Source organism: Muscardinus avellanarius (genome assembly GCF_963383645.1).
Source record: "Muscardinus avellanarius genome assembly, chromosome: 4".
NCBI lineage: Eukaryota > Metazoa > Chordata > Mammalia > Rodentia > Gliridae > Muscardinus > Muscardinus avellanarius.
The window spans coordinates 137,902,059-137,923,255 of record NC_137789.1 but is presented as its reverse complement, the minus strand read 5'-3'; the positions used below and the strand labels follow the sequence as shown (position 1 = coordinate 137,923,255).

Below are 21,197 nucleotides of genomic sequence, written 5' to 3'. Positions count from 1 at the left end.
AGCTATTTACATTGTAGTTATGTACAATACACCATCTGCAGTCTCACTATTGACATGCACGAGGCAGGGTCTCTTTTGTGAAGGTGTGTACGTTTCCTGCAGCTACGTTCACTCCCCACCAACCTACCTCCTGCAGATCTAATTGGGAAATGGTTTGTGTTGGATACATATGTGCTGGGGATGGGGGAACATTGGTGGTTTGGGAAGGGAATCAGAGGTTAGTGAAAAGACAATTCAACTTAAATTGAGAGGAGGGGTGGGCAGAGACAGAGACAGATAGAGACCACAAAGGAAAAAAAAGAGTCTTTGCGCTACCAATAGCAGAATAAAGCAAAGAGGCTGTGGGAAGATGCATCCTTTGCCTTTAGCCCAAATTCAGCCATTTATTCTTTTTGTCTCATTTTAATCAGCTAAGAATGCTATTTCTCCCAATGCTAAATATCTGTCTGCTATTAATGAGGGGGCCCTTGGTAAACAAAAGGTAAAAAAGACATCTTCATTTTTCCATAGTAATAGTAGTAGTTGTCATCAAAAATAAAAGGTCAGAAAGTGGTTGACCACGTGGCTTGTTGGCATTAAACACTAGTACAGTTGGGAATCTCCTTTGTGCTTTCGCTATTTGCAATGGTGGCTATGCCTCCTGCAGAGAAGAGAAGACACAGAAAGAAAAGGATGTAAGTTGCCACAAGAGTGGGAATCTACTTTATTCAGTGCTAAAAAACCACAAAGAACAGGTACTTAATAGGTTATTTATTAAGTAGGGTCCTGGATTTTCCTATCAGCTCACTGACTCATCTCATTCATGGACAATTTACACTACTCCTCACACTAGCACTCAGGTAGAATCACTATGATGACTGCCATCCACTGTTACCAGTGGAGCAATGACTTCTCCACCGATAACAATAGCGATGATTAGCATATTGGACCACTGACCATGTGGCAGCACTGTGTTAATGATAGTACCATTTAATGATCCAGGCAACCTTAAAATAGATTTCCAGATACTATATAGAAAGAGCATAAACCCTTAGGTACTATTAATCCTATTCCATATTGGAGAAATATGTGGTACAGCAAAATCAGAAATCTAGAAAATTGTTAAAGCAAGGGCTAGCAGATGCTGGATTCTGCATTCATGTGACTATTAACAAGCACATATAATGCTTTTGCTTTATATATAAAAAGACAAAGTGCCCAACAGTAATGGATTGTTTGTTTCATTGCTCCCCACCACAACGCCAGTACTTCTAATCTTGATTGAATTCTAATCAGGGAAGGAAATCTATCAATTTCATGTGGCCAGAGATAGTAAACAAATTTTAAAACAAAATTACATCATGATAGCCAGTAGCTTTTCTTCAGCGTCCCAGTTCAGTACTGTCTGAAGGACAGGTAATATGAGCTGGTTGAACAAGTGCTTGGAGCACAGAGGACTGTGGAAATTGGCGGTACAGAGAACATACCTAGGACCCGGGTGTCCAGCTCTTTGTCCAGCAGTTCCTCAGGCTCAGTGAAGTCACTGAGTGTAATTTTGGGGGCGTTTTCACTTTGACTCACCGACCCAATCATCTCCTGCTCCTTGTCATGCTGGACTTGGGCATAGATATTAATCCAGGGGATTTTCCTACATGAGGCAGAAATAAAATAAAATTAGGATCACAAGCAAACCAAACTTGGGCAATTGGAAGTCCTAAATGATAATGAGAGGTAAAGTGAACAGGAAGAGCCATTATCAGGAGAACTGGTCACCTGAAGAGGAGGCCAGGATCATGAGGCCAAGGGTACAAGGCCAGGAAAAAACCTGATGCCTAATAAAGATGGAAATCACAGAGATCTCTGAGGAAGGCACCCTCAGAGCCAGTATAAACAAAAGGGCAATGGTATTGATCAGTTATTATCACTAAAACCCTTAAAATATTTACCTGTTAATAAGTTTTCAAAGGAGCTGAACTTTGAGACTCAATTCTATATATAGTGGATAGGTATGTTTTCCTAAGATTGCATAAATTTAATTAGCTTTTTTTATGAATGTCTAAGAGATAATACATTCATATGCCATCATTATATCAATTTTCAGAGCAATATCCATGGATCATGTGTCTCAAATACTTGGTAGCTTCTTTATCTGTTCAAGGGCAATAAAAATACCTTTCTCTTAGGACTTTGAGAAGGATTTAAAGAAGCTAAATATCTTTCTTTAAAGAAGGAAACACAAGACCCGCCTAGGATTGGAAGAGAGGGCAGGTTCAGATTGAAATCTCGGGACCTTCATGTCCTGACCCTTTCTTATTATCTCCTGACTGTCTGCACTCCTGCCTCTGGAGCTGCCTTCAAAATCCTCTCATCTAGTTTTTCTCAAAGTCTGATATGCCTGTGCCTCACCCAAGAGCCTGGAGAATGCCTATTGTGTATTGATAGGATGGGCTACGATTCTGCATTTCTGTCACCTCATAATTGAGGCCACAATGCCACTGGTTGGCTGGCAATCCAAACTCTTAGTGGCAAGAATCTAGCATAGAAAACACTTTCTCACCTTTGGGGACTTGACTGAAGGAGTTGTTCTATCGTCACAGTCTTTGTCCCATTCTCATCCTTCAAACATGCCACATCTGAAAGGTCACCTCAGATGACCCACCCTCCCCTGTTATAAATCTATAATGATGAAATGATGTCCACACACAAAAAATAAATTGTTGGCTTAAGGTGGTATAATATGTAATGTTTATTGATTTATCTTTTTTCATTCCCACTAGAGTAAAAGCACCATGTAGGTAAAGACTGTTTTCTATATCCTCTACTATCTATTTGATTCAAGGCCTGTGTTCTATTTTCCTAAACCACAGTATTCAGTAAGAGTCTCCATTTTTACTTTGAAATGCACAGAAGATACTCATCTCACCTCAATAGATGATGGGGAAATTGGACTGAAGTTTAGACACTTCACAAAACCAACTACTGGCATGGATGCCATCAGAACTTAGGACATCTGAATTTCTTGGTTACTTATCCTAACACAGAAAATTTTATGCAGTTCTAAAGGAGAATATCCTAGTACCAGCCAGAGGTATTTTCAAGCTTCTAGATTCCCCTCCTTAGTCCAACTCCAAATGAATCAAAGTCTTTAATAAGGTTTTCCTGTAGCCACCTCGAAAGGAAATGTCTGAAAATAGGCTTAAGCCATTAAATAGTTTCCACCTTTCCTTTAAGTTCAGTTTTTAGGTCTTTAAAGTTTTCTCTCCGCTCATTAAGGAATGTGCCCCCTCCTCTATGACTCCTACTAGTCTAAACCTGTTTGATATAATTTACAAGGCCTTAAAGAAGCAGAAGCTATGGGAGACAGAAAACCACAGCTTCTATAAATAAGTAGAATTAAACAGTCATGCTAGACCTTACTTTTTCTTTAACTAGAAAGTCAGCCTAAAGACTTAGGTTCCTTCTAATCATAATAGTACACATTACTCATGAATGTTGGGATCATCTGTAATATTTCTTGGATTCTGGGGGTATCAAACTATTCCCAATCACATAAGCCTGTGTACGTCAGAGGTGTAACCACTGTTTCCTGCCTCTTCTTCTTGCGTAGCTAAAGATAACTATGAAGATTTGGATGAATTGTCCCTTACAATGATTGCTCACTTTATTTCAGTCTCTAAAAAACATGTCTAAAAATAGTCATATTTTCATCCTTTTTTTAAAAAAAATAGATGACTTAAAGGGACTGAATTTTATATCACAACTTGCAACATTCTAAAAAGTTGTCAAATGCTTTTTATTTCTTAATACATATTCTTGTAGGGCCTTTGAAGATATAAGTCAAGTCCAAACTTTAATCTTATATAAAGATATGTCCTTTTTGATCAAAGGATATGTCTTGGGCTGCATATTCACGCAGGTTTAAATAAGGGAAGCAAGGTGGACAAGCCCATGTCTCTTCAAGAAGAGCAGGCAAGCAAACAAAAACAACTGCAGCTTATATTCATTTGTCCCAGCTATGAAGAGTACTGGGGGTTGCAAAAGCAAAGTAGACTTTGAAGTAAAATGAAAGCCCTGCTAAAAAATTGATAGGAAGAAATCTAACAGCTCAAACGTAACAAAAAAGAATGGAACTCCAGTTATAAGAAAAAATGGATCTCATTAGGCAGTTTTTAGAAAGTAAAAGCTATCTCGCAGTTATTTTTCATTATATTGTTAAAAGATAGGGAAATCGTGTTCACTATCCAAGAGTAAGATGAAATGTAAGAGGAAGGTTGATATTTACTTAAAGGATATTTGGAGATTGTGGTAACTTTTCTTCTCTTAAGTGACCACTCGGGACAGGCAGATGATTTTCGTGCCTGGCACATAGTAATTACCCAGTAAATAAGTGTGTGTTTAAATTAGTTAGCTCTGATGATTACAGAGAGGAACTTTTGATTCTGAAAACTTAGCATAGCCAATAATCTAAAGACAGAAATAGAAGTACCTTTTCCCTAGACTATGCTATTCAAAAGAGTATTTACTAGCCATATGTAGCTATTTTAAGTTTCAATTAGTTAAACTCAAAACTAAAAAATTGGTTCACAGTTTTACTAGTGGCTACTGTATTAGTATAGTTTATAGAGCATTTTCATCATTGTAGAAAGTTCTGTTGGGAAATAATAAAAGAAGCATAGGATATCTGGGGAATCCAGGGATAAAAAAAAAAAATATGACCTTTCCTGTCGTCAAGCTGGGTGTACTCCACAGAACCATCACTGGGGTTCTAGATGATGGACATGAAAAAAAAAAAGACCAAAGAAATAAAACTCCACAGAATCCCAACCAAATGGCTTGAGCATTAGGTGGAAAACTTCCAAAAAGAAGAGGCTAGAAAAGCAAATGTTAACAGGTGACTGGTTACTGATTGGTAGCTGATTCTGCTGTTTATTCAGTTTGGCATTTGTTTCCTGTAGTCTAAGCTACATGATCCACTGTCAGAGATGTGGACAAGGTTGGCTGATAATTGGGAGCTACAAAGGTAGAACATTTCAGAGATGTCATACATGGCATGGATTTATATATTAAAGGGTGCACATTTAGAGATGCCTACAGTAATAAGTTTACTTTCTAGTGAGTTTTGCAACATTTATAAAAGAACAGAAATGCTCAAAATCACTTGCTTTTATTTAGATGCATGGCAGACACTAATGCCTCTTTGTGCAGGACTTCTATTGGTCCTTGTCCTCAGCAACTGAGGAGTTTTAGGAGGCAGAGGTGATAAATTTGGTTTAGCTGATCTTCAAACCCAGCAATGACCAGCCTTCTCCATAATCAAATCTTTGGGCAAGTCAATCTTTTGCATATAATTGAAGCAATGTAAATGAGTATGGCCTTAAGCAGACTAAGTCCATATTGAACATTTTCTGTTCAATTGTGACAAAGAGATTTTTCCTTTCTTCAAAGAGAACAGGGGCAGGTGGGTTGATCCATCTCAATTTAAACAGACATGAACTCACATAAAGATCTATAAATTGACTACCAAGGTAAATCACACTCTGTCCCTCTAGTGGTCATGGGAGAGTGTTGAAGCATTCCCGTGTGACTATTGCTGAATACATTTAGTAAACTGGCATTTTTAAAAAACTAAGATATCTACTGGGAGAGGTCTAAGGGGGGAGAAGGTTGGAAAAAGAATAAAGCACCCTTATCACTAATCTCTTCCAAAATGTAAAAGGATTACTTTCAGAGCCTGGAAAGACTTCCTAGCCAAGATATGCTTTTAAAATACATCTGATAATAACAGTATTTTTACTTTACCCAGGCTTCCTAAGAAGCATATCTCTATGTCACTGTTGTAATTTTTTGAGAGCCTACTGTGAGCTAGTTTGCAACACAAGAAATATCTTTGGAAGGCCCATTCTTTGCTATTTATAATAGTTTAGTGTTTTTTTTAATATGAAAGCATGCACCAGCTAAAGCTATTATTATATTTAAGCTATATACAAACCTATAAATTATTGTTTTCTTCCTTTTACAGATGAGTAAACTATAGCTTAGAAAGGTAAACCCAATTGACCCAAGTTACAAATGACAAAAGTTGAAGTAGCGTCTCTCTGATTTTTAGATTCCATACTCTTAGCCAGTATTCTTCCCGAAAGTATTATACAATTTGAATATTAGTACAGGATTATTGATTTCAGGTTCATGTTCTTAGTTAGATATTATTATATAATCCCTCCTGTGGCCTTCAAAAATTATTTCTGAATACGTAGTTTGGTTTTCCGGATCCATTTTCTTTAGAAACAGGAAAAAGAGGGGAAAGAATGAAGGTTCAATGTGTAGCATGCCAGTTTAAATCAAGATGCTGCACAGGTATAGCCAAAGACAAAAAATTGTGTTTCTGTACATGCACATATCAGATTTCAGCTGCATTTTCTCTATTTTACCACTTTCGATGGGTATTGATCTGTATAAAAAGATCTGCTGAAGCTGGACATGGTGGCACACACTTGTAATCCCAGCATTTGGGAGGCTGAGACAGGAGGATCACAATTTGCAGGCATCCTCAGCTATTTATTGAGGCCCCTTGCAACTCAGTGAGACCTTGTTTCAAAATAAAGAATAAAAGGGCTGGGAGTGTAGCTCAGAGGTATAATGCCCCTGGGTTTCATCCCCAGTACCACCAAAAGGAAAAAATAAACAAAAAGATCTCCTGAATCGCTGGGACCTAACTTTAGAAATCTGGGTGAAGTTTAAACATCTCTTATACTTCTCTTATAGAAAGTAAATAGATTTCATGCCCAATGTGGTGGCGCACGCTTGTAATCCCTACGTATGGGAGGCAGAGACAGGAGGATCATGCAGGTTTGAAGCCAGCCGTGCTGGCTTAAGAGACCGTTTCCAAATAAAAATATAAAAATAGGTCTGGGAGTGTAGCCTGTAGGTAGAAGAACTTCCAGGAACCCCAGTACCACCAAAAAGAAAGAAAGAAAGAAAGAAAGAAAGAAAGAAAGAAAGAAAGAAAGAAAGAAAGAAAGAAAATAGATTTCATTGACTAGCCCCATCTTCTTAATTCACCATACTTATAAACTAGACAGAAGTTAAATCCTTTTTTTTGTTTTTTTGTTTTTTTTTTTTTGGTGGTACTGGGGATGGGACACTTCTACCTCTGGACTACACTCCCAGAACTATTTTATATTTTATTTGAAAACAGGGTCTCCTAAGCCAGTGAGGCTGGCTTTGAACCTGCTCCATCCTCCTGTCTCCGCCTCCCTAGCCCGAGGATTACAAGCGTGTGCCACCATGCCCGACTAGATGTTGGATTCTTAAATTCTTTTATTCTCTAAGCCCCAACCATGCCTGCTTTTCCGCAGTGCCAGAATGTCTGGGAGAATTAAAAACATTCTTACGATGAGTTTAGGAAAGTTGGTTACAGGAGGAATCATCTGCAGTGAACTTAGCCTCGTAACACGGACTGAGTGACAAGAACACATACCTTTTAAACTTGTAGATCAAAAACACAGCCAGGCCAACAAATACCACCGAGAGCAGCATGAGCATGGCTGAGCTGCTATGGCCAGCACTGGAGTCCACCAACGGGGCTAGAAGGGAAGAAGAAACAAGCTCACTGGAAAGGTAGGGCCTGGGGAAGTGAACATCTATTGGGAAAAGAGGCCAGCTGGTCTCCAGTCCTATCTCCAAGCTCCAAATGCCCTGCATCTCTGGGCATAGAAAGAAGGCTTTAATAATGAACCTGGTACCCTTGATCACACATGTCAAGGGAAAACATTTTCCTTGGCTGTGCCTGAAGAAACTTGCTGTTCTTGATATGAAGTGAGCAGTGTGCCTCCATTGAGGAAGCAGAAGAGGGACTTGCCTGCTCTTTCTCTTGGACAGCTTTTGTGCCAATGGGGCAGCACATTGGGAACTTTGGGTTGCATACTAACATTAGGTTTCACTCTCTTCTGAATAGAAAAAACAAAAACAATTAACAACAAAAAATACCAATCAACCAACCTGGATAGGCATGTGTAGAACCTCTACATATGGAATATATTCCATTAACAAGAACCATTGATCAAATAGAGCCTCCCAGCAAGCCAGAAGGTACCAGAAGTAAATGCCCAGTAGCACAGGCCTTCATTTTTTTTTTTAACAGATTGAGTTATTTATCCTAGGTCCACAGGGACTATAAAAGGTGACAAATAATGCCTTTTCCCATATGAGAATCTCTACAACTCGTAACCTGGCATTTAACAATGGCTATACATGCAGTAATTTCAAGATGAATTAAACAGCACAAAGTTTATCTGCAAGGGGCACATGTAGAATACATTTCTAACTTTCAGGGTAGACTTACCATGCCTTCTCCCAGAGGAGGTTTACAGAAATCTAGAGTAAGCTTATTAATTGTCTCTGTGTTACCTTAAAACCAATAACTGTGTTATTTATTCCTTTCACAAATCAACCAACTAGAGCTGGTCACTGTTTATGATTAGACTTACATGGCCAAATTGAAGAGGATTTTAAAGTTTTCTCATCTGACCTCCTGACTAAGATTCATGGAATTAGAGAATCAAAGAAATTACAAGTATCCAAGAACTACCCAATATAATCCAAATTGCCATAAATAAAAATACATATGTTAGTAAATACATAAAATTGTGACCCAAGGAAATAGTAGGTTTTCCAATAACATTCAGGATTCAGTGGCAAAGCTACTTCTAGGAAAGTCCTCCTGCCAACTCTTCAGGATGGCTCAAAAGAGACATGATTAGGCTGCATCAACCATCACTACATAAAGTACAACAATACAATACAATTTCTAGGCATTTGTATTATATAATTTTACATATAATATATAATTAATGATATAATTAATATATATCCATATACATTAATTATCTCTACCCTTTTCTCTGTAGGATAACAGATCATAGTACCCATGTCCCCAACTCTCAACAGGCACTCACCTAATGTTAGCTGTGTGACATACACAATGACCTGGACCCCTGGCTTCAGCTCAAACTGGACCAAGTTTTGGTTTAGAGCATTAAACAGTGTCTCTACGATCTGTAAAAATAAATAGAGAGAGAGAAAGGCTGTGTGGGAGGACATGACATGTGGTGAAGCTTCCTCACGGGTCACCTGGCACAGAATGGCCATGTTCATTCAGGGGAGAGGATACTGAAGCCTCTTTATCAACTCAGTCCTCACAGCCCTGGGAAGCCAAGGAGGACATTGGTAAATTTGCTTCTGAGGGAGAGCAGAGTGAAATAGAAAGGGGTGTGCCTATGATGATCGCCCAGCAAATTAGAGCTCTAAATGACAAAAGTATTCATTCATTTCCTAGTTCAGCGCTCTTTCATCCATGCCTTTATAACCTAAGAACTGTTGTGGGTTCCAATGAAAGAAAGTCAACTCATCATTAGCTCTCTAATCTGATCAAGTGACACACACAGGGTACAGAAGCCCCTGCTAGGATGAAAGCATTAAAGGACAGCCCGGGCCCACTCCTCTGCGGTTTCTATCCTAGAGACAATGGGAGGCAAACATCAAAGCAGAAGCAACCTCCTTTTTATGGGATAATTTTTCCTCTTTACTTTTCTCCGGCAAGTCTCAGAACACATAACATCGATTTAATCACTCCGTAATTCCTACATGAAAGCTCAGGCAGGCTTAGGCTGCTGTCCCTAACTCTTATCTCACTGTATGCGCCTTAATATCACAGCTGCTATTCATCACCGTAATTACCTATTTATCTAAATGGATGGATATTGTAGCTTCCAAATATAGTTCACACATGCCACTTGCTATTTCAGAATAAAGAGGTCTTATAAAAGTGATGTGTGCATCGAGAAGCTGGGTTTACTTCTGGTCTACTTCAACATGAAACCCCAGAAATGCCAAGAACTGTTTCCTATTTCAAAGGAAAAGACTGCAATGCCATTTGTACTGCCCCAGGACTGTGGGTGAGGTAGGGATGGGGTGACGGCCAGGTCAGGTGAGTATCCGAGGGATGCAGAAGGCCTCTGTACTTATGCTTATTTCGCAGGGACACAAATATGTTTGATTCATACTGACTTTCATCAGCCTCCTGACATCACTGGCTGCCACCTCTCCTGATTTAGCATCACAGGATGGCAGAGGAGAGTGACACAGAGGCGCAGCCAATGAGGCCCTGCTATAAGCAGCAAGTCAGAGGGAGAAGCACCAGACTAGCCCCTGCCTTAGCTTCCAGCTTCATGTGCAGATCACAGGACAATATGTCCACTTGATCAGAACAGTGAATCGCCACCCCTTTCAGAAATACTGCTTCTTTGAAAACAAGTGAAGCAATTCATCTCTCTCCAAAGAAACCTGTTTAGAAGTAGTTTACTTTCTCTCTGGAAGCAAAACTTAAATTAAGCAGGATCTCTAGGGCCAGCACAGTTTAAAGACAAGAAGTACATATGCCCATAAATAGAGAGGAGAAACTCTAATTCCCTCCCTTCCCTGTTTCTTCTCACTCTCTCTCTCTCTCTCTATCTCTATCTCTATCTCTATCTCTTTCTTGTCATCTCCCTGCTTCCCAGGACAAGTCATTGGGAGAAAGCTATGAGCAAGAGGCAGGATGCCAGCCAATGGAATGAATGATACCAGAGGGGCCATTCCTTCCCATGTGGCTGAGTGTTTCTGGCTGTGTACATATGTCTTTATTCTGAGTAAAGCCAGTGGGTCAGGGGAGAGAGCTTGTCTCCCTTTTTGGCTGGAGACAGCTAAGTGTCCTCTCAGAGGGAGGCACAGGCAAAGGTCTCAGCCAAGCTTTCTTCACTTACTTGTTCCAGGTCCCCTTCATGTCCTTTCCTCCTCTCTGTCAGGTTCTTAGGGGGGAGAATAAAGAGCTCTGCAGAAGTGGGGAGGCCGGGGAACACGGCGACGAGGATCTGGTCTTCTGGAACACTGGTTACCTGCACAAGGTTTAGAACAAAAAGTGAGGTCCTGGAAGAGTCTTCCGCAAATCAGTAACCAGGAACACAGAGGATGCACGGCTACGAGGCTTAGGTATTATTTCGTATAGCAGCATAATCCACAGTAGACAAATCATCAAACCATACTAGGTGTCCATCGATAGATGAATCGATCCCAAAGTCATGGACTAGAAACACAATGGAATTCGAATCAGCTACCAAAAAGAACAAAATTATGTCATTTTGATCAAGAGATGGATTGATCAAGAGAACATTATGCTAAGTGAGAATAGGCAGTTAGAGAAAGTGAATGGTCACATATTTCTCCTGTGTGTGTAATCTAGGGAGAAAACTATGGATACAGGAGGTACTCCAGATAAAAGATGTGAAACTCCAGTGGAGCAATGGAAAAGGTCAAGAGGAGGGCGGTGCTGGTTGGGAGGGAGAATTAGTGGAGGCAACACTGCCACTGCAAAATTATCAATAGTAATCTTAATATTAATCTTAATATCAAGCTTAATATATGGGGGGGGGGATGGAGTGGAATGAGAACTCACCAAGTGCTGTGTGCATGTTTGCCCCTATCTGAGCTTCATTATGATGTAAAATTAGAATGTACCAATAAAAATATATTTTTAAAAAATCAACATCGTAATCACAGGCTTTCTTGTACATCCTGACTTCTTTTCTGTTTTCCCCTAGAGCCACTAGGTAAAGAACAATGAGTTTCATCTCTCCCTTTGCTCTTTTATACATTTTTACTCAAACTAAAATAGTATTATAAATGATTTTAGAAACTTTGCTGGGAGCATTTCTAAAAGTTCCTGCCATATTTTCCTTTTTTTTTTTTCTTTCCTTTTTTGGCACTAAGAAGACAAGAGCTTCTGGCTAAAACACAAACAGACCGGCTACAAACAAGGAGTAATCAGTTACCAACAAACACAGAGAAATGCAAACTTAAAAAAAAAATAGCAGAACAGCTCTTTTTTGCTTATTAAAGTGGGATTCTTTTTAAGTTTAATGATGAAAGTTGGTGTGGCCACAGTGAGGCCTCATTTGTTGCGGGCAGCACTAAAAATGGATACACATCAACAATCTATTTTCCAAAACACCTACTTTAGGACCATAAAGAAATGTTTATGGCCTTCATTCAGTAACTGTAACTTGGTGAGTTTGTCCTAAAGACATGATCCAGATTATAGAAAGAAGCCACATGCTGGGGGTGGGGGGAGGAATGTAACATTATTTAGAATAGAAAATAAAGAGGAAGAAGGCACATCTTCAAATATTTGAATAAATACTGGTATAATCACCTAATAGAATATTATCTAGCTTTATGATGATGAGGAGTTCCAGGAGGCAATGTGAAAAAGAAAAAGAAAATACCTGGGGCAGCTGCATTTTTCTCTATTGCCTTCATCTACTGGGTTACAAGTCTATAAAAATACAAATGTACATGAAAGAAAACAAACTACTCAAAGTTAAGAGGCTAAGATTATGAGTGAATTTTTCTATTCCTGAGTGTTTAACAAAAGGATCACATCACTTTTGTGATTAAAAACTTAAAAGTGCACGTCTGTCTAAGAGCACTTTGTGTGTGGGGGGGAATGAGAATGGATCGAGTTTTTCCACTGCTTATTCTTTTCTATGTGAAGGTCTTTTATCCAGAATAGCACCTTCTCTTGTGTCAATACAAATACAATAGATGATTAGTGATTCAGCTGAAATACCACCTCCTCCTGAAAGTCTCCCTTGACTGTCTCTGCCCGTGGTGATCTCCCTCACTTCAGCCTCCTTCCCAAGCTCCTCCAGACCACCATGCCCACCACATTTCAAGAACACAGATCATGTCCCCTGGGACATACAATTACATCCATCTAGTGTAGTCTTTTCTCTGATAAGTTCTTATCCTGTGCTTGCTCAAACATTCCCTGGGGCTTTTGTGGATACCTTGCTATTCTGCATGATGCTCAGCAGAGGAGTAACTCAGTAAATAGTTGCTGAACTGAAAAGAAGCAGAAGGGTAGGTTGTTTCCATTTGCTCAGCTCTGATTCCTATCTGGAACTAGGCTTCCAGATTGGACTTAACTCTCAGGTATGCGATAAAGGAGAGAGTCAGCAGGCAGGAAAGTGAGAAACAGCAGTCGGCAGGCTAAAAGGTCCAGCAATCAAGGAAGCATCCTCTTGAAATCCAGTGGCAGTTTGTCAAATGACTCAGGGCCCTGCTGTGAGGACTCCAGAGTAGCTGGAAGTTTCAGTGACCAACCACATGGAGCAGGAAGACCTTATCCCAGCCAGGAGTAGCAAAGAGTCCACTGGGTAGGCTAAAGGGGCACAAGCCTATCAGTGCCTCTGCCTCAGAGACACCTTGTCTTAGTGAAGAATAATCTCAGAGAGCGTTGACCAGTGACTTTGGAGGGACATTGGAGCTGCACATCTGGATTCACTTACTTTTGACTAAAAAGTCATGTGGGTGATTTGTCCTTGTGAGATTTAAGCCCCAGGCATTGACTGGCAACTGCTATTATTATTTATTAGTAGTAGAAGTGTTACAATCACCAAATTTTTCCTTTAAAAGCTCACAGGCTTTTGATAAATGCAGCCATACCAAATACCACACAATTCTGGTTACCTTGCCACCAAAAGGCATATGCAGCATATGCTAAGGTCTGAATAGCTGTGTTCCTCCTACAATTCTTATTTTTAACCTAATCACCAGTGTGATGGTCTAATGAAGTGAGACTCTTTGGAAGGTGATAAGGGCAGGAGGGTGCAGCCCTCATGAATGGGAATAGTGCCCTTATCAAAGAGCCCAGAGAGCTCTCTTGGCCTCTTTCCACAACATAAAGACACAGTGAAAGAATAGAAAACAAGCTTTTACCAGTCATCTGGTGCCTTAATCCTCTCATGTTTCCTTTCTCTCTCTTTCTTTAATATGGAGCATGGCTACTTAGTAATTTTTTCCGCTTTCATTAATTTTTTTCTGCACGCATGTCACTATCACTATGAAATACATTATGATGTGAGACTACAGCCACGAGAATCATGAGAAGTCAATTTCTGTTGTTTATAAGCCACACAGATCCTGGCACTTTGTTATAGCAGCCTGAACAGACTCAGATAGCATACACAGAGGTCTTATTTACATCTCTAAAAACAATACTTTTATAAAAAGTTTCCAAGTTTCTCTTGCATCACCTGTGCCAGAACTGCTTTTATAGCACTCACATTTATTTGTTCTGCTTCCTTCTTTCAGCTCCTTCTCCATAGGTCTTTCCTTGGGTCTCCTTTATTTGCCGCGGGGGCATCAGCAGTCCTGACTTTCCTGACCACATGTCCCCCGGGGAAAACTAATGACCTCCACAGCCACAGCTCTCAAATCTCTGCCACCAGATAATCCCCTGCTTGACTTTCAGATCCATATTTTTACCCTAACTGGTCATCTTCACTGGATCATTTCTCATGGGCTTCAAACTCATGGAAAACACCAATACATCATTATTCCTCAAGCATGCTTCTCCTGTCGCCATTGATGGTCAGGCCACCTCTCACCTACTCTTTTAATCGGAAAGCTTCTTTCTCTTTCTCACCTGAGCTGCATTTGTAATCATTAATTCTGTTCAACATATGAAAAAGCCTTTGAGGATTTTTTCCTCTTTAGAATCTTGTTATCCCAGGGCTGGTTAACTGCAGTGGACTTTAACTGGTCATCTTTTGTGACATCTCTGCCCCATTCTACCACCTCCTCATCGTCCCAGTAGCCTTTCCTCTGCAATGCCACAGAAAGGGTGACCAAAATACAAATCTATTCACAGCACTATCTTACCTAAAACATGATACTTTTCATATATTCCACTGCCAACAAAATACATATCAACCACTGTTTAGGTTCTCAGACCCCTCACCATCTGACCTAACCATTCCAAGTAAAATTCTGCTACACTTGTTTTCATATATTGTATAATGGCTACACCAAACTCTACGCCATTTCTCAAACAGGCTGTACCATTTCACTAGTCCATGGATCTGCATATGCTGTTCATTCTATCTGAATGACACTGTCCTCTTCCTGTTAATTAACATGCATCCTTTAAAACACATCTCCTTCAAAACCATTCCAATAGGTTAGCAAGTATTTATTATAAATTGCAAATTCATGCCAAGCTTGTACTTCCAAACAGGGTTAATCATGCTTTTCTTCATGTTCCTTGGAGGTGCTGGGTACTAATTACACACTAGAAATATTTCTACATTTGCACTAACCATGTTTTATTCATCAGTATATTCTAGTTCCTAGCTCTGGGAGTGGTTAGCAGAACTTTTTTTTTTTTTTTTTTTTTTTTTTTTTGTGGTACTGGGGATGGAACCCAGAGGCATTCTACCTCTGAGCTGCACCTCCTGCCCTATTTTTTTTTTATTCTTTATTTTGAGACAGGGTCTCACTGAGTTGCAAAAGGCCTCACTGAGTAGCTAAGGCTATCTGTGAACCATGATCCTCCGGTCTCAACCTCCCAAATGCTGAGATTACAAGCATGTGCCACCACACCTGGCTTAGAACTTGTTTGTTTTTCCTAAGGCAAATCTGAACATGGCTTATATCTATAGCCCTATTTATCTTGCAGAAGACTCTGTTTCCTGTCCTATAGTCTTCTGAGTGTCATGTATGGCCAGTGGTAGTCTAGTAATTCTAATATCTGTTTAAGAGAGAATTCATGAACAAAGAGCCAGCTAAGTATATGATATTAACATAGACTCACTGAATTTTTCCATCTATTAGTCCACTGTAAAGGTCACACCCCTCTGTCAGAAATAGTCAGGATAAGCTGGGTGTGGTGGCACACGCTTGTAATCCCTGCGCTTGGGAGGCAGAGACAGGAGGATCGCGCAGGTTCGAAGCCAGCCGTGTGCGCTGGCTTAGGAGACCCTGTTTCCAAAAAATAGGTCTGGGAGAGTAGCCCAGAGGTAGAAGGGCTTCCAGGAACCCCAGTACCACCAAAAAAAAAAAAAAAGAAAGAAAGAAAGAAAGAAAGAAAGAAAGAAAGAAAGAAAGAAAGAAAGAAAGAAAGAGAGGATAAAACACTGGGCCAATTTCCATCTTTAAACAATAAACTAGACTTTTAGACTTTCACCCTTTCCTTCTGCTCTTATCTCTTCCCTTTTTTCTTTCTCACTCTATTCATTCTTCCTTTATTTCTCTTTTTACAAAAAAAAATACTCATCTATCTGTAGAGGAGAGATTTCAATTCTTACCCACACCTTCCAGTTCCTTTGTTCAAAAAAACTTAAACAAAGATCAAGCCAACTTACTTTCACCAGAGCTCTCTTGATCACATTGCCAATATCTTGCCTCCATTCAGGGATGTCAGGATTGTGGTAATCCAGGTTAGGAGAGAAGGATAAGAGCTGGGACTGGAAGTATTCTGCAGGAGAGAGAATGTGCATGTGAGAGGAAAGAGGGGGTGACAGGTAAAAGCTCTGTCGTCACTGAGCTTTGGGGACAAGGTCTACTCTTTCATGAGAATCCAGCTATAATTCCTTCATTTTAGCCCTCATTCTTGTCTTCTAAGAGAAAATGAAATATGGTGTTTGGAAGTAGATTTCTGCTCCTGGTAGTGTTAAAATCCTTGGATCTAGCCAGGTGGGGTGGTGCATGCTTATAATCTCAGTATTTGTGAGGCTGAGACAGGAGGATCACAAGTTTGTGGACAGCCTCAGCTGCTTGGTGAGGCCCTCTGTAACTGACCCTGTTTCAAAATAAAGAATGAAATATAGGGCTGGGGTGTACCTCAGAGGCAGAATGTTCCTGGGTTCAATCCTCAGTACTGAAAAACCAAAAAAAAAAAAAATGCTAGGCTCTTAAGCCTTTCTTTTTGTAAACAATATATTGTCTTAAAGGAAAGATAAGCAGTAAAACCTTGAAAGGCACTTCATTCCTCTCAGTGGTGCCATGCAGAGCCAGCCCAAAGCACAGACAATTTGGGCTTGGGTAGAATGGAGGCTTTTCACTTCTCCTTCCTATAGTTCTTCTGTTCATTGTGCTAGGAACCGCCTCAGAGGATTAGAAAGTAGGCTGAAATCATGGCTCTAGAGTATGGGTAATGTTCAATGTCTTGGCCCATTTGGTGGACAGATAGGTTTATTCACTTCCTGGTCACTCGTGAAGTTAGAATTTGTGATCTGTACACTTTTCTGTATAAAATTTATACTTTAATCAAAATGTTTACTTTAAAAGAAAGCTTCCAGGTGCCCAATAAAGAGCCCAGGCAGCAAGCTTAGAGAGATAGGAAAAAGAAATCTCTAGGATAGATCGAAGAAATATGGCCTTTCATCACAGGCTCCATACCTTAGTACAATCTTCTAGGAAAACATAACAGTGCTTGTGTTAGACCCCAGTGGGGTAGCCATAGAAGTACCAATTTCATTCAAAGTTAAGTTTAGTAATAAACAATGGCTTTGTAGGATTAAGAACAGGATGGAGAATCTATTCACCATTTTCTTCTGCTTCTCTTCATATTTCAGCCTTATCATCAAGCCTTTCAACTAATGTTGTTAGAGTCCATAACAATCAAGAATGCACATCAGTTCTGTGTAGGTCATTTCATTACTCGGGCTAGGAACTCTGCAAGGGCAGGGACCTCCACTCCCCCAGCTTTGGACCTCTCTGGGCTCCATCTCACAATGCGTAAACGCTGCACACACATTGCAGGCACCTCATTAGGATGTCAGAGCTAGCTCCTTCCAGGACACCCTCCCAGCTCAGTAATCCTTCAACTTAGAATATATGTTTCTGTCTAATGAGAAATACCAACCATGTGGTGATGCAGATATATCACAGGGGAAGCAAATTCCCACCTCTGATCTGCTTCTCTTGTAGCCTTGATCCTCTGTCCAGGAACAAGGTAGGAAGCGGATGTGAATGCCTCTGGGTACCTACGCAATTTCCTCCTGGCCAGGGGGGATTTCCATTACAGTGAGTGATTGCTGATAGGGTGGGTGGAGGGGATTGCCTGTGCAGGAGGGAGCATCAGAGGACCTTTCTCAGATCTTACCATGAACTGCAATGTCTTTTGTGTCCTGGATGAGGGTATTCCCAGCAGCCACCTGGACAGTGATGGTATTGGTTCCCTCTGCGAGAAATGTGAAGGAAATGCTGCTGTCCAGGGTGATGAGGGGCTGCAGGAAAGATAAATAATGACACCCATTTAATCCTCTCTGGAATAGCAGGTATTCTTTCTTTCCGGTAAATCTCAGAATGTCACAAATCTGCATAGCAGATTACATCCCAAGGGGTCCTAACTTGAAAATGGGGAGGAAAAAGAACCAATTTTATACAGCTTTCTAAAACTGTAATTATTCCTTCAGGATCTAGGATGAATATTAATATACATGAAACACATTGTAAAATGTTAATCCTGAGAAATGAGCCTAAGACTGGACACTCGAGGGTTTTCACACCACTCTGCTCTTTCTCCTGAGGTGAAGTAGCAGCAACTTTTGATACATGTTCCTGTTGGCTCTGGGAGCAGAGGATCATTTCTCTTCTCCAGTCTTCTATAACTTGAATTTTCATTCTGTATCCAGTTGGACTGTAAGGCCATTCAGAGACATGATCACATTTTACTAACTTTCCTATATTTTTCTCTAGGCATACTTTCATATAAAATATATGTATGTGTATATATGTATATAGGAAAGTTGGATCCATGGTCATACTACTGACTTTTTGTGTTATTATATCTGTTTCCCATTGTGCATCACTTTAAACATTTTTAGTAGATTGCAAAGTATACAAATGTATCTGTGATCAGGGTTTTATCTTTGTTTTTCTTTATGCTTTTCTGATTATCATAACAGATAAGAACTTCTTAAGGATAAAGAGAGAAATAGCACAATTGCATTTTTTCTCTGAGCATCAGAATCTTGGTAAGAGCAGGTGCTTATTGGAGAGAAGAGAAAGTAAATCCTGAAGTTGAAAAACCATAATTCAGGGGTCCAACTCCTCCTCCTTTTTTTGTTGTTTGTCAGTACTTAAGGCACTCTACCTCTGAGCCATATACTGCTTCTATTTTTTTTTTTTTAATAGGGTCTCACTAGCCGGGCGTGGTGGCGCACGCTTGTAATCCCCGCGCTTGGGAGGCGGAGACAGGAGGATCGCGCAGGTTCGAAGCCAGCCGCGCGCGCTGGCTTAGGAGATCCTGTTTCCAAAAATGAAAATGTAAAAATAGGTCTGGGAGTGTAGCCCAGAGGTAGAAGGGCTTCCAGGAACCCCAGTACCACCAAATAAATAAATAAATAAATAAATAAATAAATAAATAAATAAATAGGGTCTCACTAAATTGCTTAGGGTTTCACTAATTGCTGAAACTGGCCTTGAATTTGCGATCCTCTTTCTCAGTCTCTCAAGTACTGATATTACAGGTATGCACCTCCATACCCAACATTCAGGGGTCATCTTAAAGCACAGGCCCTCTTTATTTCTCTAATATTTGGAAGGTAAGACATAATATTAGGAGACTGAATGAAGGTGGCCATAATGCAATGTGGGGAATGCAGATGTACAGACACCCCCGTCTCTTTGTGTCAAGACAACAGGATCAAAAAAAAAAAAAAAATGATGTAGCTGGTTGGAGGATGCAGAGTTTCTCTCTAAGGGAGTGGGATCATACCTGCACAGGGCTGGATGTGTGTACATCCATGTACATCCAGCCCTGCAGAACCTCTGAGATGGCAACTGTCAGGCATCCTCCCCTCTGCAAAACTGAAATTCCTTCCCAACTCCAATTTTCAACTGGGTCTCTGAAAAAATAATTTGACTTCTTCTGCTTTAAAATTCTATAGCTCTATATTACTGTCAGGCTTATGGCCGGAGTTGGGCAGGAGTAGAGATATTGCACTATGTTTTTGGTATTCTTTCTTCTCTGTTTGCTAAGTAAAAGTCATCTAAGGGCAGATGCCAGGGTTTAAATATTTTCCTCCATCCTATGATTCAGTAATGATACACACAAAGGAGTAACCTTCTGAACTAAACAAAGGGATGGCACACAATTATGTCTGTTATGCCTCCATACCATGGTACTTTGGTGGCTTAAAGTCAAGTTTTAAGAAGAAAGCCGAGGTCCATTTGAGCTTAGCATGGAAATAGCAATGAGGGAATATCATGTGCACCACACTGCTGCCATCTCTAATATAAGGACAATGACTTAGAACTATAGCTCTTCAAAAATAATTTTAAAGATGTAAAAACAAACTAGAACTTTCACACAATTTTGGTGGGAATGTAAAATGATATGACCATTTAGGAAAAAGTTGAGTTTTTAAGAAATTGCAAGTACTGTTTTGAAAGTGGTTTTCCTCTTTTCTATTTTATAATTTGGCAATCACAATCTTAGAAAAATAGTCAACAGAAAACACATGTCCACACACAATTCTTTTAGAGTTCATGGGCAGCTGATTCATAACAGCTAAAAACTAGAAACAGTTCAATAATTTATTAATAGGCAAATAAATGAAACATAGTATATTCATATAATTAACAGAAGAAAATAATGACTTTATTCACACACATGCACACACACATGCATACACACACACACACACACACACACACACACACACCAACACCATGAGAAAAAAACAATTCATACAGCATATTCACATTTTATGAGATTCTAGACTAGGCAAATCTAATCTATGACAGAAAAAATAAAACAGTGTTTGGTTCTAGAAATTATGGATAGGGATTGAGAAGGAGTACGTGAGAAGGTTCTGCAGTTTGGGTTAAACAAGTGAATGCATTTGCCAAATTCAGTAAGTTCATAGTACAGATTTGTACATTCCATTAATATATATTTTAAATATCTGCCAGTGAAAAAGTTTTAAGAGATTGAACTATATCTAATGATTTTCAAGATGAATCATTTAGGCCAAAGTATATAGGTTTCTTAAATTTACATTGAAATGAATAATTAAATCAAGACAGAGGAATGGACAGATAGACATGTGACAAAACAAGAATGATAAAGTTGGTGGTAGATTATCGGTGGGAGGTTATATGGATATTCCCTGCAAAATACTTTCAAATTTGGTGTATGTCAAAAATTATTTATCATAAAATATAAGGAGAAAAAATTATAAAATGCATATCAACTTGCTTTTATTTTTCCTGACTCCTTGAAGGATTCTTTGACCATGCCTCTATCTGTGGCCCTTGGTTTCCCTACCCTTAGCTGTCTTTTATCTCACCAACTTCTTACTGCCAGGCATTTTTTCCCCTTGATGATTTTCAGG

The 21,197-nt window shown here is 39.7% G+C and overlaps 1 protein-coding gene across 1 annotated transcript in view; it reads right to left on the bottom strand.

Annotated features, from left to right (window-relative positions):
- Positions 1-575: 575 nt before the first annotated feature.
- SORCS3 (sortilin related VPS10 domain containing receptor 3) overlaps positions 576-21,197 on the bottom strand; it is a gene marked incomplete at both ends in the record, with an annotated part of 623,015 nt that continues 602,393 nt past the window's right edge. Inside the window, 7 exons of the mRNA XM_080694612.1 lie at positions 576-640; positions 1,467-1,627; positions 7,457-7,562; positions 8,934-9,033; positions 10,779-10,910; positions 16,218-16,330; positions 17,960-18,083. Coding sequence (XP_080550738.1) covers positions 576-640; positions 1,467-1,627; positions 7,457-7,562; positions 8,934-9,033; positions 10,779-10,910; positions 16,218-16,330; positions 17,960-18,083 — 801 coding nt within the window. The remainder of the gene's footprint in view (positions 641-1,466; positions 1,628-7,456; positions 7,563-8,933; positions 9,034-10,778; positions 10,911-16,217; positions 16,331-17,959; positions 18,084-21,197) is intronic.